Source organism: Drosophila willistoni, chromosome 3R, assembly GCF_018902025.1.
Source record: "Drosophila willistoni isolate 14030-0811.24 chromosome 3R, UCI_dwil_1.1, whole genome shotgun sequence".
Taxonomy (NCBI): Eukaryota; Metazoa; Arthropoda; class Insecta; order Diptera; family Drosophilidae; genus Drosophila; species Drosophila willistoni.
The window spans coordinates 5,860,858-5,879,802 of NC_061086.1; the positions used below are offsets into that span (position 1 = coordinate 5,860,858).

Consider the following 18,945-nt stretch of genomic DNA (forward strand, 5'->3'; position numbering starts at 1 on the left):
CCGGCCCAGCTAGACCGCTGATGCTGACACGTTCGCTGTCCGTAGCCGCGCGTTCGAATACAAAATAAATATCCAATATATGCTCATGTGAGTGTGTATCCTGTTTCTGGCATATATTATAAGTGGAATAGAAAAATAAATGCGCCGTGATAAAAGTTTTCCCCCTCCCCACAAACCCAATCTCTAGTCCAAGCAAGCACACAACGCCCTTTTTCTCAAAACGTCTGTCCACTGCTGTTGCCGCCGCCGCGCCGCTCAGCTTACCGAGTCGCGACAACACGTCAGCAGCGAAGGCAATGGCAGCAGCAGCATCAGAAGCAGCAGCAAACAATAACAAAAACAGCGCGGACCACGACGACGGTGATAGCGTTGGCCCTGGCGACAAGGGCCCACCTCCAAGCCATGCCATGCCAAGCCAAGCCAAGTCACCCATCCTATATCACCCATACTACAGAATGGACGCGTCACGAAGCACGTTTGAAATATTGAAAGAAGGACATTTAGGACTAAAATGAAAGGATCGCACAATAACCCTCATCCTCATACCGCTTGCCACCCCCAATAAGGTTGCTCACACACACACACACACACACACACACACACACACACAAAATACACACATGAGCACAATCGCCAACCCATATCCAAACCGGCCTGCGAAACCCTCACATGTCTCCCGCCACCGTCACATATCCCATTTGCTACGACAAGAGCCCACACACACACACACACACACACACACACACAAATACCTATATGTATGTGTACTTTTCGCGTAAATATTGGGAGTCCTTGACTACGCGATGCGAATGATGCTGATAAAATACAAATTCTTGGGCCGCGACGCTGTCCGCTAGTGTATTTGCACAACTGTACTTACGCCAAGCCGGGCAATGGTCGAAGCGGAGGACGAGACAGAGTAAGAGACAGAAGACCACACCAAACGTGGGCGACGTCGTGGCCCATTCCTTGCCAAAAAGGAAAAACAGCAACAACAACAACAACGACGAGCTGCTGTTTAGAGGGTCGCGCGTCCAGGATGCTGAAAACTTACACTGACAATTGACTAAACTTAAAACTGAGAGATAATATCAAAAATAGACTATTCGTATAGACATCTTCAATGTGTAACGTGAGATTCCTAAAGCATTCCAAGAGAGCAAACACACATACATACATATATTTCACTATTCAAATAATTAGAAATCTTAAAATTATGGTATTAATATTGTAGTTTACACATACGCTTAAGTACAGAGGTATTCAAATTAAAAGATTTGCTTATTTTATTTCATACTATTAACATCCATAACATTCCATTGTTAGGAACAATTTTGCTCAGTGTACAAAATCTTCTTGTCCAGTTAGCGAACAAAATCTGCGACGAAATTACGCCACATGTGTTCATGCCACGAGCAAATTTTCAGCGATGCTAACGGACGGATGGCGGACAAGGGACAGCACTTTCATCTTAGGACGATTCTTTCAAGGGACCAACCCAATTCTGCCGCCAAGCGATGGGGAGATGGCAGGACATGGGCAGCATTTCTCTGTGTGTTAGCGTGTGTGTGTGCGTAGGACGAGGCAGATTGTGTGAGCGCGTTCTGATAGTATGAGTATCGCGCTAAATGGACAGCCGCCTAGCCCAGACGGCCGTGCATACACGTGCTTGTGTGTGTGGGGGTGTACATACACATACATACAAAAACGTACATATATAGAAACATGTGTGTGTGTGTGTGTGTGTGTGTGTGTGTGTGTGTGTGTGTGTGTGTGTGTGTGGGTTAGGGCCTCTGGATATGTTTGTGTGCCTTATTGTATGCCTTGGGCTCAGGAACATACACGGCCACGGCAGCCACTTTGTCCAATTTTCAGACGGTCACTTTTCGAAACGAATTTCCCCTCCTTCCACAACCAACATTAAGCATCCCACATCAACCTACCTCCATCCTACTCCACCCATCCACCACCTACCACGAACCACGACCATTGCGACGTTGTCCGCGTGGCTTGTGTGATGCTAGGCCATGAAATTGGCATTCACATTTTAGAATCCCCCTTGAACATACTTTCTTCAACCCCCACCAAGCGAGTGTTCGTTAACGTCTGTAGACCTTCGCCTTCGCCATCGCTCCCGGACTCTACTCCTTCTTAGCATCTGCGTCTGTATTCTTCATTGATAGCCTTTCGTTGGTCCTCAACCGTCCATCACATACTTATGAATGTATGTATGTATGTACATACAATGTGTGTATACTTAATGAATTTTAATTTTTATTTTTTGTAAATTTTATAAATATTTTAGCTGCAAAAAAGTGCTTTTTGCTTAAGCCAACCAAGTGAATGAGTGTAGCCACTCAATAGAGAAACCTAAATCTTAAATTTTGGTTATAAGTAGCTAACCAAGTTAAGTTAAATAATAAGTACAATAGGATGGGAAAATATTGAAATTGTTAATCATTTTCTTCTCTAGGATTCAGATTTTTATCTCCAACTAAAACTATCTCACATGATCGATTTTAGGAATGCTTTTAATTTATTTTTAATTTTATTAAAACTTGGTGAGAAGTTACTAGTCTCGTTTGACATTAAGTTAACAATCAGTCATAAATCGTTTTTAATCATTTTGTTATTTTTAATTTTACTCGTTTATAGAAAATATTTATGCATTAACCTATTTGGATTCCTCAGAGTTCTTCATCTCATCGGTTTTTAAATTCAGACGAGCATCTTTCAGTAAGGATGCTTTGACTTCTTCATATTTCTTTTGGGATTCCTCGTGTGTCAAGGTCAAACGTTGCTGAACCATGCGTTTATTTAATTCCAAAGCCTTTGCCTGTTCAACGAGTCTCCTATAATCGTAGTTGTTGAATTGATTTTCAAATTTATTAAGGAATCGAGTAAGAGATTTTGATTCGCTGGTCAACTACAAAGCAAAATATGTATAAGATGTTGTAAAATTAAGTAGAAAGAACCTCCTACTTACATCTTCGTATTGTCTTTGCAGATTATTTAGTAAATTGACAAATCGGGTTTTCAAGTCATTTAAGCATTCATTATAAGCGTACAGGGATTGCTCGGGTGTCAGTTCCTCTTGATGCTTATAGGGAATGAGGTATGGAGCCAAGAAATCAGCTGGCTTACTAGCAACCTCTCTTTTGTGCTCTTCTTCCTCCTCAAACTGCAAATTTCATATGATGGAACTTTATGCAAAATGTAATTATAAGTTGTACCAACCTGTTTCATTCGTATGGCTCTGGCGGCTCCGTTACGCAGTGGATCAAAGATTCGGAATTTTAACTAAAATGTATGCGAAATTAAATATATATTGGATTTATCTCACCATACAGTTGGTACCCACCTTAGGTTCACTTTTTTCAGTCTTGCGCAAATCCAGAATATTATTTATATCCTCATGAATCTTTTCAAATTGCTTGCACACCCGATCCTCCTGTTGAAGTTGGTCTAATAGCAATCTATACAATTCCAAATTGGTGCGATGGGGATCTAAGGGATTTGCCTGGCAAAAATATATTTGATTCAGAATATATAGATGATTGAAGTTGCTTGAGATTTTCATCTTACTTTATATATTTTGGTTAGTTTCTCATCATAAACAAGTTCCTTGCCATAGTCGGGCTTCGGTGGTTTAGTAAACTCAACTGTTGTTGCAGTTAGAGCTCCGAAGGTATAATGGAATTTTAATACAATTTTATTTTGCTGAAATAGGAATGTTCTTGTGGCTATGTCATTTTTCACCACATCATAGGAAGGTCCTTTATTAAATTTCTCGGTGACTTTCTGTGAAATTCATTTGTTATTTACATTTAACCACAATGTCGAAGAGTACTCACCTTAAGCGTAGATGAATCCGGCTTATACTCAAACTCCCTGTACCAACAATTGTCAGAGCGTCCTTTATAGTGTAAAACAGTTACACCCGGATTAAGTTCCACACACTCTAAAGAGTCTAGTCTAGAGTTTGAAAAGAAATGCATTATGCGTTGCATCGAATGATCCGAGAAGTACTCCATTGCTAAATGAAAAAAAAAATTCACTTATAATAGAAATGATTAATTTTTCTGGGCAGTATACAAACATTTTAAACTATCGTTTCTTCCTTTGGCGAATATCTCCTCATATTTGTCGGTGGCATATGTGTATTTCAGGTAACGCATTAGGTCGAAACGATTCTCATAGTACTCATAGCGAACTCGTGGACTCCGACACTCGTTGTCATTGAAAAGAGTTAGCTGCATGACCTTGCCATCTTCCTGGGCATATGGAGAGAAGCGTTCATGTATCGCCCCCTTATACTGAATCTCTTTGGCAGAGTTTGGAAATCGTTGTTCAAAGTCAGCTAGACCAATATGCAGTTTATCAACCCATATGCATATTGCATCCAAATGCTTTTCATCGTTTATATCATGCTCCTCTTCAGCAATATTTTCATCTGATGATTTCTTATAGACCCGCATTTCTGGCGGTTCACCTGGCAGCATATGCTCCCAGTCAGTTGTATCTCGAAGATCCCAGCGTAAATCGCCGACTCTCTGATAAGTCTGCTTGTTAACGTAATAATTGTACTGGTTCCAAACACTGTCAACCAAAATATATTGCTTACAGCTAGTCTCACATATAAACCCAGTTGAAGGCTCAATGAAAATGGCTGAAGGAGGCGCTTCGACAACATCACCATTTACATCTGTGTAGGTAATGCGTGGTTTTATACTCCAAGGAGCATTGTTTATAATCACTACCCAGGCATGTGAGCGACGGTAATGATAACGATCTACAGCAAGCAATTCCAGATCCTTTAAATCAGGTTAGATTAAAAGATTAAGGTAAAATCTGCTGTTGGCTTTTAGAGAAATGTGAAGCCAAAATACATACCTCCATTTGCTTTCGTACGATATTCTCTTCAATCAGATTTTGTTCTTCAGCCTTTTTTCGGTGCACCTCGGCCATTTCTTCTTCCAAATGACTTTCCAAGTCCGGTAGTGGACGCAACTTATACTTGTGTCCCGATTTTTCTTCTACGGGTTTTTTCTCTTCAGCTTCAAACTCCTCAATTGGAAATGGATAGGGAATATCAAGTTGATCATTAATGACAGTCTCTTCACGTGCCACACCAGATACAACCAAAGCTGGATGTCCTGCCCCAATAAGCATGCTAGCCAATAGAGTAGCCATCTCATATGAATTACCCTTTCGTTTTCGCAGCAATGTATCGGGTGAAATGAGACGTGTGGGCTATAAATGAAACCATAGATGTGAACATTAATGCCTTGAGTTAGAAGATTCAAAAGATGTTTTCTCTATTTCTATCATGTAGTAACAATTCATATTAAGTCTCACAATCAGTCTCATGTGATTCACACCTTGTCGATGTTCAGTAAAATATATGTCAAAATCTGTTGAAATCATTTGATATGTGTTGCAGGATTCCAATGCTATCGTTAATTAGGGCATAGAATATTTTGAAATGAAATATATGCAAACGCGATGGACACATCCTGGGCAAAATAGATTTACCTTGGTACACACAGCTAGAAGAATTCCAGGAAGTGTCGCAAGAACCATTGCACAGCACGAGACAAAAGGAAGATCTTGCTAGCTACCTTTGACAACATCTACCTACAAAAACATGCCACACTCACCATCCAAGGACCAAGACCTCCCTAAACGGCTGTCAGAAATCGCTGACGCAGCTGGAGATAAGGCAAAACTCGTTTTCTTTTTTTTTCGTTTTTTCTCCTTATTTATTGATTTGGCGTGGGGTGCGATTTTACGGCTATGTACCGTCTAATTAAGTCGAGAATCTTAGAAATAGTTAGAGCAATGGAAGAAGAAATTTTAGTGGAGCACAAAATTTCAAATTGAACAAATTTTAGGCTTGTGTTGAAGCTATTAGACACATTAAAGGGTCCCCCATATAATTGATGAATAATTATATATGCTAATTCATCAATTGCCCCTTCAGATGAACCAATAGAGTTAAATATTCATATAAATAGATGTATGTATGTACATATATACCCCCATATACACAGATACATATGTATAGATAAATGCATTGAAATATATTTTTAAGAATCGGATCAGGAACTAGTCAGTTTTTGTTGTTATTCTGACTGTTGTTGTCGTTGTTGCACATTGCGGCGAGGCAGTAAATCCCACTCCTCCTAAATCCGTCTTGTCTTTTTCTTATGCTTTTTGAACGTTTACCTGCAATTCAGCAACTGCCTCGTAGGGGTGTGCGTTTCCTAATGTCACTGTGCCTTAGTGTCATTCATCTTTATTCCTTTTCAAGGAAGACTTAGGAGGGAATCCTGCGATTGCTTGGAATTAGGCGCAGCGGGTGAAACTGTGAAGCGTAACGAAATGGCCATTAACGCTTGCATATCTAACAATTATTGCTGGCTATACTATGTCTTCTATCCTTTGCACAACAGTCGTTGACATTGCTCTTTGTATGAATACAGGAATACATGTATGTACGTACATGCATACAGATGCATATGTGCATACACAGATACACCATAGAAATACAATATACACATGTACATACGTATGTACATGATACATACTGATCAACAATTAATGTTTGTTTAGTGGCATTTCGGTTAGTAGGGCTTACCTATTTGAAATTAGCAATCTTTCTAAAATCGAAGTTTAGGAAGAAATTTCATTTAAAAATTCTAAGACTTATAAATGTACCTAGGTAAATCCACAAACCTCTGGTGAAGTTACAAATAAAGTTTATGGAATGAATTAAAATCGTGATTTAGGCTTCTTTAACCCTTTAGTTAATCAATGAAATAAATTAGATTTATTTGGTCTATCAAGTCTTTTTCTTTCGAAATTGTTCTACTTTGAAAAAGTAAAGAAAGGTAGTTAAATACATAAAATAAAGGCGTAGGTATTACGTAATTTTGCAGTCTGATTGCAAATTCAAGTAGAAAGAAACTCATATCGAATGCAGGATTTGGAAAAACGAAATCACATTATGAAAATCGTAAAATCGCCACATGAAGCCCTAGGAATCCCAACACTATGGAGGCGTAGCAGGCGTCTGTTCTCAGCAGGGGCAGTGAAATACATTGCGTTCGAGGTCAAACCCATTCGCTTCTCGAATCGGTTAGTCAGCCAACCGACTAGCCAGTCAGTCAGTCGGTAGCGTCTAATTGAATTCAACACACGGCAATGACTGGGAACTGGAGTGAGATGGAGCAGGAGCAGTAACAGAGGTAGCGACAGAGTCAGGAGAGGTAGCGTAACGAGGAACGGGCGCAATCCCCTAAGACTTTGGTTTACAGTTTCTGTTCTGTTCGGTCGTCGTCGCGACGACGGGTTGTCGCGGTGGTGGCGCGAAATAAGAAACGCTTCAAGGTTATTCGAACGTGTTAAATTAGGATCAAGTCATGTATTCGCATTCGCAACAACAATGGAAAAAGCGAACATGACGAAAACAAAGGGACGATTGCACACACTGAGGAGGCACAGAGAGGCATCGAGGAACGGGCGCCCCGGCTACTTGAACAAGGGGGCACATCTCGAATTACAAAAACGACAACGTCCATCTGAGCCAAAAGAAAGAAAGAAAAAATTGCGCCAAAAGCAGCGAAATTCGCAAAAAAAAAAAAAACAGCAAAAAAGAAACAGAAAGGGTGGCAATGGCAGCAACAAAGTCTGGCGAGACAGAATCACTTCCAGTTGCCACCCTGCTGAAAGGCAGCTAACGCTCGCGGGTCGCAATTCAAAACAATGCGGACAACCGACAACCAAGGAGCTTAAGACAGGGACATAGAGGCGAAACCGACACGTTGCTTTTTGCCTCCGAACAGCATTGACAACATAATGCAGTGAGAGAGAGAGTGAGACTCGGAACATCCACCCACTCGAGCCCATGCCCATCCGTTACTTGCACTAACCTGGGGGCGAAATGCTCACATGGGAGGCACACATCGCTTATCGGGACGCATAATGAGCCGCTGCCACTCTTTGTGCCCAGAGTGGTAGGAAACAAAGCGGTGAAATTCAGCGCGATTCCTTAAGTTCCCCCCAAACCCCACAATACCGAATGTCTACGCCTTCGCATCAGGCCAACGTCTCATCCTGTGTCATCCCGGGTAAGTCCCCAAGCCCGAGAAATGTGTAAGTTTTTAAATGAGCACACACACGATGAAAATCAGCGACTTAACCCCTTTATGATAATGTACTGCACGGAAGTGTTATTGTCCTGGGGACAAAAGGACACACGGCATCAACACTAGCGACCATAATACGCGCGGCAAACCCACCGCCTTGCCTGGCCTCACTCGCTCCCAGTCAGCCTTTTGCGAGCCCTGTAATCACAGGCAATGATGATACATACTCGCCGACGTCCACGACCGCAACCCTAAACCCGAAACCATTTCAGGTTTGCGCGTCTTACTTAATATGGTCATATATGTTTATATTTACGTTCGCCGGCAAACATATATGTATGTATGTACTTAAACTCATACAGACATCTACAAAGAAGAAGAACTTTTATCATTATTCGCGCTGCTGCCACTCCGGTGGGCCTAGGGGACCGGGCCCATCAATGCTTTCTGGGATGAAGCACGCATCTTGAAAATGGTAAAGGATTAAGAGATAAAAACGCGAAATCAAGACTTCTTATTTATGTGAAATAAGAGTAGTATGTTGTAGTCAACCACCATTTGAGCCGAACTATATACCCTACACGCCTCTGAAAGCCTAAACTATGATGATTAGATTGAAGTCCAAGTTTTTGGTAACAAAAAGTGTATGTCGAGTTAGAGAAAGCTAGGGCCAACCTTAATTCCGCGCTTGCAAATAAACCGTGCACACGTTGGCTTCATTTTGTCACTCTCGTCCTTAAAACTTGTGCACGTTGCGTACTTAAATATTGGTCCTAATGCGAATACTTCACACTTGAGCCCATCAGAGGCAGTTAGAGGGCATTAACCATACCAAGTAAGGATATTGCTTAACGGAAAAGGAAAAAGGCGAAATTGAATATTATCAAACGAAACCAATTTTAATAATCAGTGTAGGTGGCAGTGCTTTCTTGGGTATTTAATTATTGTTCGGTAGCAATAAAGAGCTAATTGAAGATGCATTTCGATTTAATAACATCTTCCATGACAGACTACTTCTTCTGTGTCATGTCGATTCGAATAACTTTGCCAACAAAACAAGGATAATACACGTATGCACAACGACCATAATGATTTTCAAGTCTGCAGTGATGTCTAAAAATGAGATTGGACTGATGGACATGGACCACTGGACGGACGGGCGGACGGACTAACGGAGTGAGTAGAAGTGGACATAAAGCAACCAAACGACGTTGCACAACTTACAATCACAGATTCGGTCCAAGTCACATGGAGATGCCCGCAGCTAGGATATTTGCTGCGACGACGATGACGTCGCTAAGAATAGAGAGACGGGGTACATAGAACGATGGGAACAGCGCGAATCCAGACAGATGCGAACGTTGCCGGTTACGGCAATGGCTCTGACTTTGAGTCAGACTGCGGCAGCGAAGTTGGCATCAAGTTTGTTGCAGTCACGAAAGCTATTGATGCTGCGCTGTTGTTGTCGCGCCCTTGTCGTGGGGACGCGAGAGCGGAAGTTCTGCGATTTAAACTGGACATGGCATGGTAAACAGAAGGAGGAGGCACTCAGACAGGCACAACCAGAGCTATCACCTCACGGCCGTTGCCGTTCACTCGGTCGTTTGTCCATATATGGTGAAGTTTTGTCTCTAGATGTGAAGAGTCGTTGGCCGTCGTCAGCAAGGGGTCCTTCTTTGTGCCAATATGATGCAAGCCAAAGGGTTTAGAAATGGGGTTTGGGTTGTTTGGTGTCTGGGGCGGATGGGGTAAGGGAAATGTTATAGGCCTTTGCCGCGAAATTGCTGCTCTGAGTTGGATGGCTTGGATTTGCCTCACCATTGCTCTGATCTCAAGTGGGTTGTACATTGTGCCTTTACTGGGTTGAGTAAATGAGGTACGACAGACGGCTTCCCTCTATCACATATGCATAAACTGGCATACGTGTGTTGTGTGTGTGTTCTTTACACACATACAACCTACACTCACAGACACATATCCTACGGTTCGTCAGTCAGTCAGTGTCAGGCGCGTCCTCATCGCTAAAATCGCGAAGCGTTTGTGGGCAGAAGGACGAAGTATGTGTAATGTTTGGCTGCGGCTATTGAAAGTCGTCGCGAAGCACGTCGTCGCAGTCGTTGTTTCTGCTGCTTTGCCGCAGGGTGGCGACTGCGGACTTAAGTTGAATTGGCATGGGGTTGCGCTTTGATTGATGTAGGGAGCACAGTAACTCGTTTCTACTGAAATCTTGTCCTGCCTTTCTTTTGCCATCATAGAAAGGAGCATTTGGCGTAGACAACGGCAGCAATTGCTGCTCTAAACTGTGGGCCATATGGCTTGAATTTTCTTTAAAAAACAAAGTAGCAATAAAGAGTAACTTCTCGATTAGTACTAATGATCGAAATAAAAGTATACGATTCAATAGCTATAGTAGCTATCATATAGAAACTAATTTCAATATATGTATGTATAGGTATATATATATATATAAAATTGTAGATAATTTAATTTTTCTAGATTCAAATTTACACTTACTTGCATATTCTTCATATAGTAAAGGACCTTATTATAGATTTTAGTGAAGAAGCATGCTTTATTTGACTAAGATATTTTTGTATTTTTCGTAACATTCAGACCACTGTGCAAAGTGCAAAGGCGACCCATTGATTTCTGTTTTCATAAAAATTCGCGACTCTGTGCATTGAACCGGAAGCAACAGCGTTTCCATCCCTTGTTTGTATTGGATTTCATTGCACGGTAGTCTGTCTTCCATTCTACTTAGTGACATTTTGTAGAATAACGAAACAATGAAAGAAAAAACCCGTCACCAATATGGAAGACTAGTTTTAGTTACGTGAAAAAAAAAAATCAAAATTAAAAATGTAAATACGAGTTGTAAGTGGAAAAGAGCATTCTAAAACTAATTAGTACGAATTCAATTTTAGTTAATTTCACATATGTATATGTATGAAAAGAATTAATATGCCTGTACTTTCGACAGTACACGGAACTAAAAGATACCCTACACTTGACATGCATTCCATGGCTTAGATCTATTGTGGAACTCGCGCTTAACTTCATGAGTGTATCGGACTATAAAAATCAATATTAATTCACAAAAGGAAGCCACTACGATAGAATCATCAATATGTGTCCATGTATGTGGCCTAGCACTATGCCAACAGCACAAAATGCGCGTCAAATCGCGATTTTATGTTTTACATCGCATCTGCAAAGTGTTCACGTAAACGTGCCTTCCTTGGCGACAAGTGGCCCGTAAAGGACATCACTCTCGAAGACACAGCGTCAGCGCCTTTTACTGGCTTATAACCCCAATGGGTCGCCAATTTTTTGTACCCCTTGCACAAGTTTCAAAATTTTTAACAATGTAACTAAATTAAATAACAAGAATAAGTACCTCGTATCGTCTTCTTAAATTTATTTATTTATTTCATTGGGTATACAGAAAGTCGAGTTGGAATTATACAATTCCACGGGCTCAATGAAACGAGTGGTGACGTTCGTTCGTTCCACTAACGAATCAACTTTAACATGCATGTATTGAGTGCGATGAAACTTTCAAAGAAAAAAGAGTAAGGTGGCCTTCTTTCTTTCGGTTTGCTCTGATGTAGTTTCCTTTCCTGCCTCGATTTGTAGGCATTTTCCTGCGTACTTGAGTGTTTGATAAAACATGATGACATAGCAGCAAATGGCGCATTTTCCAAGGGAACAAGAGATGCTGGTACCGCATTAAAAAAGTACATATATAGCAGGACGGTTGACTTGGGTGCAATAATTATCGCAGTTCTTTATAAATATCAGTATCACAAAGATTGCTATATTTTGGGAATTGTATAATCAAAATAGAAGTCATGCGAAAATTGCTTATGGAACTTAGCTTGGCTTAGCATGTTTGAAATATAGAAAACAAGTATCAAATGAACATTGAATTTTTAATTTGGAAATAGTTAATCGATGGCTAGAATTTAGAGCATGTAGCGGAGAAATAATTTGAGTGTGGTTCACATCGTTTTCTCTTCCTATTACTATCAGGTCATGTAATACGACAACCTAAATATTAAGTCATTGAATAATATTCAGCCTTTTCTGTAGGAAAAAGAAAATATATGAAACTAACTTATAGCTGTTTGCTTTTTGGTGAATTCGTCTAAATAACTGATATTTCTCGCATTCATATAAAGGAGAATCATGACAAGTAACTACATATTATAAAGTTTCTAAAGACTATTATTGCCCACTATCAGTTAATTAAAATATCCAAATTTTATTGTAATTTTCTTTTTACAATTTCTCCTTGAGGAAGTGAAAATAGCAAGTGCAATAAAATGGCATCAGAACTGAATCGAGTTATATAGTTAAGCAAGCTGCATATGGGGCTAGCTGAGTGCATGCATTTCTTCATAAGCTAGCCAAATACATATTTATATATAAAGTAAGTAGATATGTATGTATTTGCTATACATGGTATGCATGTGGCGTATATTTACATATGCTCGCCGCATAAGCATTTACGGTCATTTATATTTATATACATATGCCAGAATGCATGTACGTACATATGTATGTACATACATATGTATGTTTGTATGTATGTATGTATGTAGGTATGAATGTAGATATGCAAATGTTTTTGGACCTATAGCAATTAGCAACTGATTGAACCTGCACATACGCTGCAAGCGTCTGGCTCTGGCTCTGGTTCAGGCGCTGGCTCCGGCTTTGGCTCGTATCAAGCATTGTCCATCTTAGGTCCAAAGAATATCTTAACAATGCTCTACCGAACACATAAGATATGGGGCGGCAACGGCAATGGTGGATGGCAAGTGATGGAAGTGGTGGTAGTGGCTCAGCTAAGAATACAAGAAAAACTGCATGTGTCTGCGTTATTTGCATGTGGCTCGCACTCGAACGATTCTCGGAGCTGGATGCAGCCGTACATTGCTGACGCAGTGGGTGGATAAAGGATAGAGGATGTCATGTGGATGTAGATGTAGAGGGAATAGGTATACGTATACATGTCTTGCCTTGCCTTGCGTTGCTTTGCTTTGCCTTGCTGCATATACGTACATAGTTTAATTTTGAAAAGGATTCGGCCGCACGTTGCTAAGAGCTTTTGCCAAAGTCATCTCTGTCGCACGTGTGGAGACCACTTGCTAGCTCCGTCTCTATACGTCTTCGTTGTTCTCTGTCTAGCAACAGCAGTGGGGAGCACAGGGCACGATGCAGATGCAGTGAGAGTCTGGAAATGGTCAGCAGTTGGTGGTCGAAAATTCTGCGTCTGCCATGCCCCAACTCAACCGCTTCAATTGTTTCAAATTCTCCACTTTCTCCGCCTGCACACACACACACACACACATAGATATAGAAACCGAGGCAGAGACAGAGAAAGCAGAGGAAGCGGCAAAAGGCAGAATTTAGCTTAGATTGGAAGGACAAATGCCAGCCTGCACGTTTGCCTTCTTCTTACGCGGCATCCTGGGTAGTAGTCCTGGCTGGCGAACACACAGAATTTTACACAGGTAATGGTTAGCTGACACAAAAGAGCTCGGACATCGGCTCGTCCTCGTCCACATTCTCGTCCTCGTCGTCGTCCTCGGTGGATGGCGGCGGGCGAATTAAAACAAAGAAGCTACGAGCTCAAATATGCAAATCATAGCAACAACAGCAACAGCAGCAGCAGCAATGACCAGGCAATGTATACAGCAGCACAAAATGGAATAAAGTGAAACGTAAGGAAAAGGATTCCGAGGCGGACGAATGGAACTTGCGAGAGTTGCGGTTTTCGTTTGCTCAAATCGCCTTAGCTTAGACAAAACTGCACACAATGGGTAGAAATTGCCGTTGCTGTTGTTGCTTGACGATGCCTAGTATGTAGTCCTGGCTTGGCCTGAGTTTGCCTGATGAGTAAGGGGTTGCTTGCACTGCCGAAAAGGACTAACTAGCTCGACTGGTCATTGCTTGCGAGGGCTGCGGACAATGGATTAAATTGTTTCTGCATTTTGCCGCACTGCTACAAAATATTCTTTGATATTTCTACCCAAAACACAATTAGATCTGTTCATACGAATTGGGCAGCAGATTTGACCCACTACTAACTAGGGATAGGGATATGACGAATGTATTAGAAGTGAGTTTGATCTTCCTATGAACTTATGCATGTAAAGATTATAAGATTCAAAACTGATAAGTTTAAGTTTAATCTGTCCACTGTGTTTTGTTTCCCATTCCATATACATTATGTTCCATAAATAAATAACAGATCTCTTATAGATGCCCGTTTTAATTTCTTGCAGTTGTATACTTCAAATCCGTAAATATGTGTAGGAGAAAGTGCACACTGTACGGAATGAATATACACCCACAAAACTGAAAATTTTGTTTTTCAAACAGCTATACAAAGACAATGTGGTAGGTGGAGGGTGGTGGGACTGCCTTGGGCAGTGGGTGGATATGTGCTAGAAATCAAACGGAGACGTATGTATACACATAAACACACATACATATACATGTGTATGTACATACATACATACATATATATATATATATAAGAATATATCTACCACAGATACACAGAACTACGGATCGCCCAACAACAACAACAACAAAAACAAGGATGATGATGATGATGACCAACGTCCAGCCCCATACGCCTTCATCTTTCAATTCACGCGAAAATTTCCTTCGCCGACATTGCGTAGTGAGGTGTGATGAGGGCGACAGAGATAGAGAGAGTGAAAGAGGGTCAGGATGAGGACGGGGACGAGAGTTTGAGGTTGGAAGATGGAGATGAGATGACGGTCGATGGTGACAGAGATGCTAACGGGCGGGGGGTGTCGGGGCGAAAGTGAATCGAGTTTAGTTGAGGACGACGAATTCGTAATTGTGCGCACACACGCAACAGCACGAAGCCATCACACAGAGCAAACTCTAGGGCCGTGTAGAAAACAGACCTGACGTGGGCAGGGGCATGAGCATGGGCAGGGGAATGGGGTTACTTGCTTGCCGTAGTGGACGACAAATCGGCCGTTGGAAGGACGTCGACGACGGCGGCGACGGACGGCACAAAGGCAGCCGGCAAGGAGCTACAGATATTAGAGAAAGAACGCTAGCAAATGAGAGGACGAAAATGGAAAATTTTGCCTCGGTGGACAATGGTCCTTCTGTTTGTCGGTCGGTCAGTCAGTCGGTCTGTTGTACGGTATCCAGGACGGGTTGTTGCTAGCGATAAGAGGGGGTAAAGGGGGCGATTTACCACCGCCGATGAAAATCTGAAGTATGTCTGTATGTGTATATATATTTATACATACATATGTACGTATGTGTGTGTATATATATATTCATCCATACATACATACATATAGACGTGTGTTACCATGAAGCAGCAACTCTAAATTTTCGCAGCAGCAAACGCTAAGGATGTTGATGTGCCAGCGAAGAATATGCGTGTGCGAACACACACACACACAGTGCATAGGTGTGTGTGTGTGTGTGTGTGTGATGACCGACCCGGGCAGGCTTTTTAGTACGAAGGATATATTTCTTGCCAATGCAGACCCTGTCCATGGCAAAATCTTGTCTTCTGTTATTATTGCTAGCTGTTGTCTTCCTCCGTGTACGTGTGTGTATGTGAGTGTGTGTGTGTTGCGCGGCTGGGTAGATACACATATATGTACATACACAGATGAATTCAAAAACCTTTCTTGCCGATTCCTCGCAAAGCGACATTATTCTTGTCTTTTTCGGCATTATTATAGTCACTGACCAATGTTGGCCACATCAATTTGGCATATTCATATGTGTAGCAATCTCCCTTTGGTTAAATAGTCACATATCTTTGCATACATTTCGACTCAAACATACATACTTATGCATACACAACAAGAAGTATGTACTTTTACGTACATAGATGGGATAACTCTGCAGTTAATATGAGAATGAACGCTTTTGTTAATTTAGTAATGCTTCAATTAGGCCTAAAATGGAAATTTATACAAGCCGGCACTTAAACTTCTTCCTCCTACCAAAAATCAAAAATATGGTTTTCTTAAAAAACAAATATTTATTTTTACATATTATCCAAATACAAGGAGAAATTTTCACTAAGAATAATAATTTAAATTCTTCACTAAGCGAAACCAGCTTAAAAATTTTCTACACCAAAAAAATTACTCATACGACGTGCTGTCAGCAAAAAAAATATTGAGCAAGAAGGAGTTTAATCACATGATCGGATCACTGCTGTATATACATACATACATATACATATGTGTATGTATAAATGTATAAATTTAACAAAGTCTAACAAAATTGAAGGATTTTTTTTACTAAATATTATTATTTATATGTATATACTTCAATTATAGATCGATTTTTGATTCCTCGAAGACGCAATGTTTAAAAGCTCTAACACAGAATATTTATTTATTTTTAAATTTATGATTGGCACATTTCCTCTAACTTATTTGAATACTATATAATATTCGCCTACGGAATAGAGGTTTTAGTATTCTAAAAGAAAATCGACGGTGGTAGCTAAATCCTAATGTCCGCTTAATGGAGGCGATTTTTAAGAGAATTATCAGTGTGACTCATTTGCATTGAATCCAGGGAAAATGTTATGCTGGGTACGTGTTTTTATTCAAATATTATATAATATTCGAAAATAATGGGCATAGTGAAATCCTCAGTCAAAGTATAAACTACTATTTAGGAAAAACGATTTAAAGGAATGAAAAATGTCTATTGCAATCTTATAAATCACAGCTTTTTCAAGACGTGTCTCAATTGTCTCTACTATAAAGCAAAGGCTCAGAGTATGGAAGATTGTACCATAAGAATACATATAGCGCCTTGAAATTAAGACAACATTTTTGGCTAAGACATTGCTAGTGAGGCTAAGAAAGCTTCAAGATGTTCTGCTTCTTACATTAGAACTAATATACATCTAACCTAGCAGGACATCTTTCGAAGGATCGCATAAAGCATTTCGTATGATTTGCCCGAGAGGTTTGCGTGTGTGCGTATGTGTGTTTGTGTATATGTATACACTGTATGCATATTGTGTAAGAATTGTTGCTCTTGCTTGCTTTTTATGGGGTGGGACTTCAAATAAAGTTGAGTGTGGGGTCTTCTATTCGGTTGCAACGAACCGAACCGAACATACATAACAGCTGCTTCGCTGCCAATAGTTCCTTGCCAATGTTTTTGGCTCTCTCTTTCTGTCTCTCTGACTATGTCAGAGAAACGGAAAGCAACTCTCTTTGGTATGTAAGAGCGAAAGAGTGTGACAAGCAAACAGAAATGGTGATAAAGATGCGCATCAAAACAAACCAGACAAAAGTATCCAAAGCCAATACCAAATATCAGCAAAAGCAACAGCACATGGCACATGTCAGTGCCCCAAAGTGCATGTGTGTGTGTGTGATATAATTAGCCATTGCCGGATGGCTAAGCTACTTAGCCAAATCAATGTTTTACTCTAAAGATAAGGCAAAGAAGTGGCCAGTGAGGCAATTTCTCGTCTTAGAAGAAACCGGTCGACTGCGCACCAGAGATCGCATTTTAAAATTTCTGAGACATCATGAGAAGGATGTTTGTGTATGCCAAAAAACAGGCAAGAAGGCAACTTATATGAATGCCGAATGTTTCGAACGCCTTCCCTCTATCCTAGCAAAATACACGCACAGCATGTACGCACACACACACACACACAAACACACTCATATATATGTACATAGACATACTTACTTACATACATAGTTGCACGCAGCATTCGATTTCGCTCGTTTTTGCACATAAACATCACATGCCGTGGTCTCGGTCACACTTCTTATTTCGACCTATGGATGGACCACCCCAACCACCATCTCCGCAGGTCCCAGAAGTCCTCCTTCACGACGCAAAAATACAGCACATAGGCATATAAGCCCTCCTCAGAAGAAGTAGGCCTGCTGCTGCTGCTGCTTGCTTATAGAGGCTAAAAAGGATGTGCGCCGACTGACCGGCAGCACGAGCGTCGTCGTCGTCGTCTTCGTCCATGTGTCGGTGAATGTACATATGCATATCTATGTGTGTGTGTGAGTGTATGTAAGAGTATGCTTGAGTGCGATTTTGAACGCAGTCTGTCCAGTCTGCCGGCCTGTCTATTCGATGTAGACGTACAGTGTGCCTTCTGTGGTTGGGCTGGCCAACGAGAGCAATATAGCAAGCAATGGCTCTGGACACGGTTCCAGCGACGGCGACGCCGTCTTCGCTGCCATCTTCGACGTTATTAATCATTGTACACTTGGCTGTCACCGAAAAAGGCCGCGAATACGGCAAGCAACAGCAACAAGGATAAGGAAGAGAGAGAGAGAGAGAGAGAGAGAGAAAGAGAGAGAGAAAGAGTGCAGAGGAGCGGGCTGTGAGGACTGACACCAACACATTCGCACAAGAAAAAAGAAACAAGCCAACAAATACAAATAACAACAACTAAAGACAAACTGACCATACACGTGTAAATAAACACACAGATACTCACACTTACTTGCTCACACATATATACATACATACAGAGACACACACACACACACACACACACATTAGCCAACGCCAACCACCTCGTGTGAGCTCGCTGCCAGGAGAAACAACTGAGACAGAGGCGCGAGTAACATGAACGTGGGACTTTAAATTTTTGCGTGGTCGTCGTCGTCGTCGTCGTCGTCATCGTCGTCGTCGCCGTTGCCTTTGCCGTTGCCGTCGCCTTCGTGCGGAAATTCGCCGCGTGAAAATCAAAATTCGCTCACGTTTCTGCGTT

General features: G+C 41.2%; 1 protein-coding gene across 1 annotated transcript in view; it reads right to left on the minus strand.

Annotated features, from left to right (window-relative positions):
* Positions 1-2,517: 2,517 nt before the first annotated feature.
* Positions 2,518-18,945, minus strand: part of LOC6651308 (coiled-coil domain-containing protein lobo) — a 29,986-nt gene continuing 13,558 nt past the window's right edge. The window contains exons 3-10 of the mRNA XM_002072949.4: positions 4,894-5,253; positions 4,100-4,814; positions 3,855-4,036; positions 3,586-3,801; positions 3,362-3,520; positions 3,238-3,300; positions 2,987-3,181; positions 2,518-2,926 (exon numbers count right to left, since the gene is read on the minus strand). Of these exons, the coding sequence (XP_002072985.2) occupies positions 2,675-2,926; positions 2,987-3,181; positions 3,238-3,300; positions 3,362-3,520; positions 3,586-3,801; positions 3,855-4,036; positions 4,100-4,814; positions 4,894-5,253 (2,142 nt within the window). The 3' untranslated portion in view covers positions 2,518-2,674. The remainder of the gene's footprint in view (positions 2,927-2,986; positions 3,182-3,237; positions 3,301-3,361; positions 3,521-3,585; positions 3,802-3,854; positions 4,037-4,099; positions 4,815-4,893; positions 5,254-18,945) is intronic.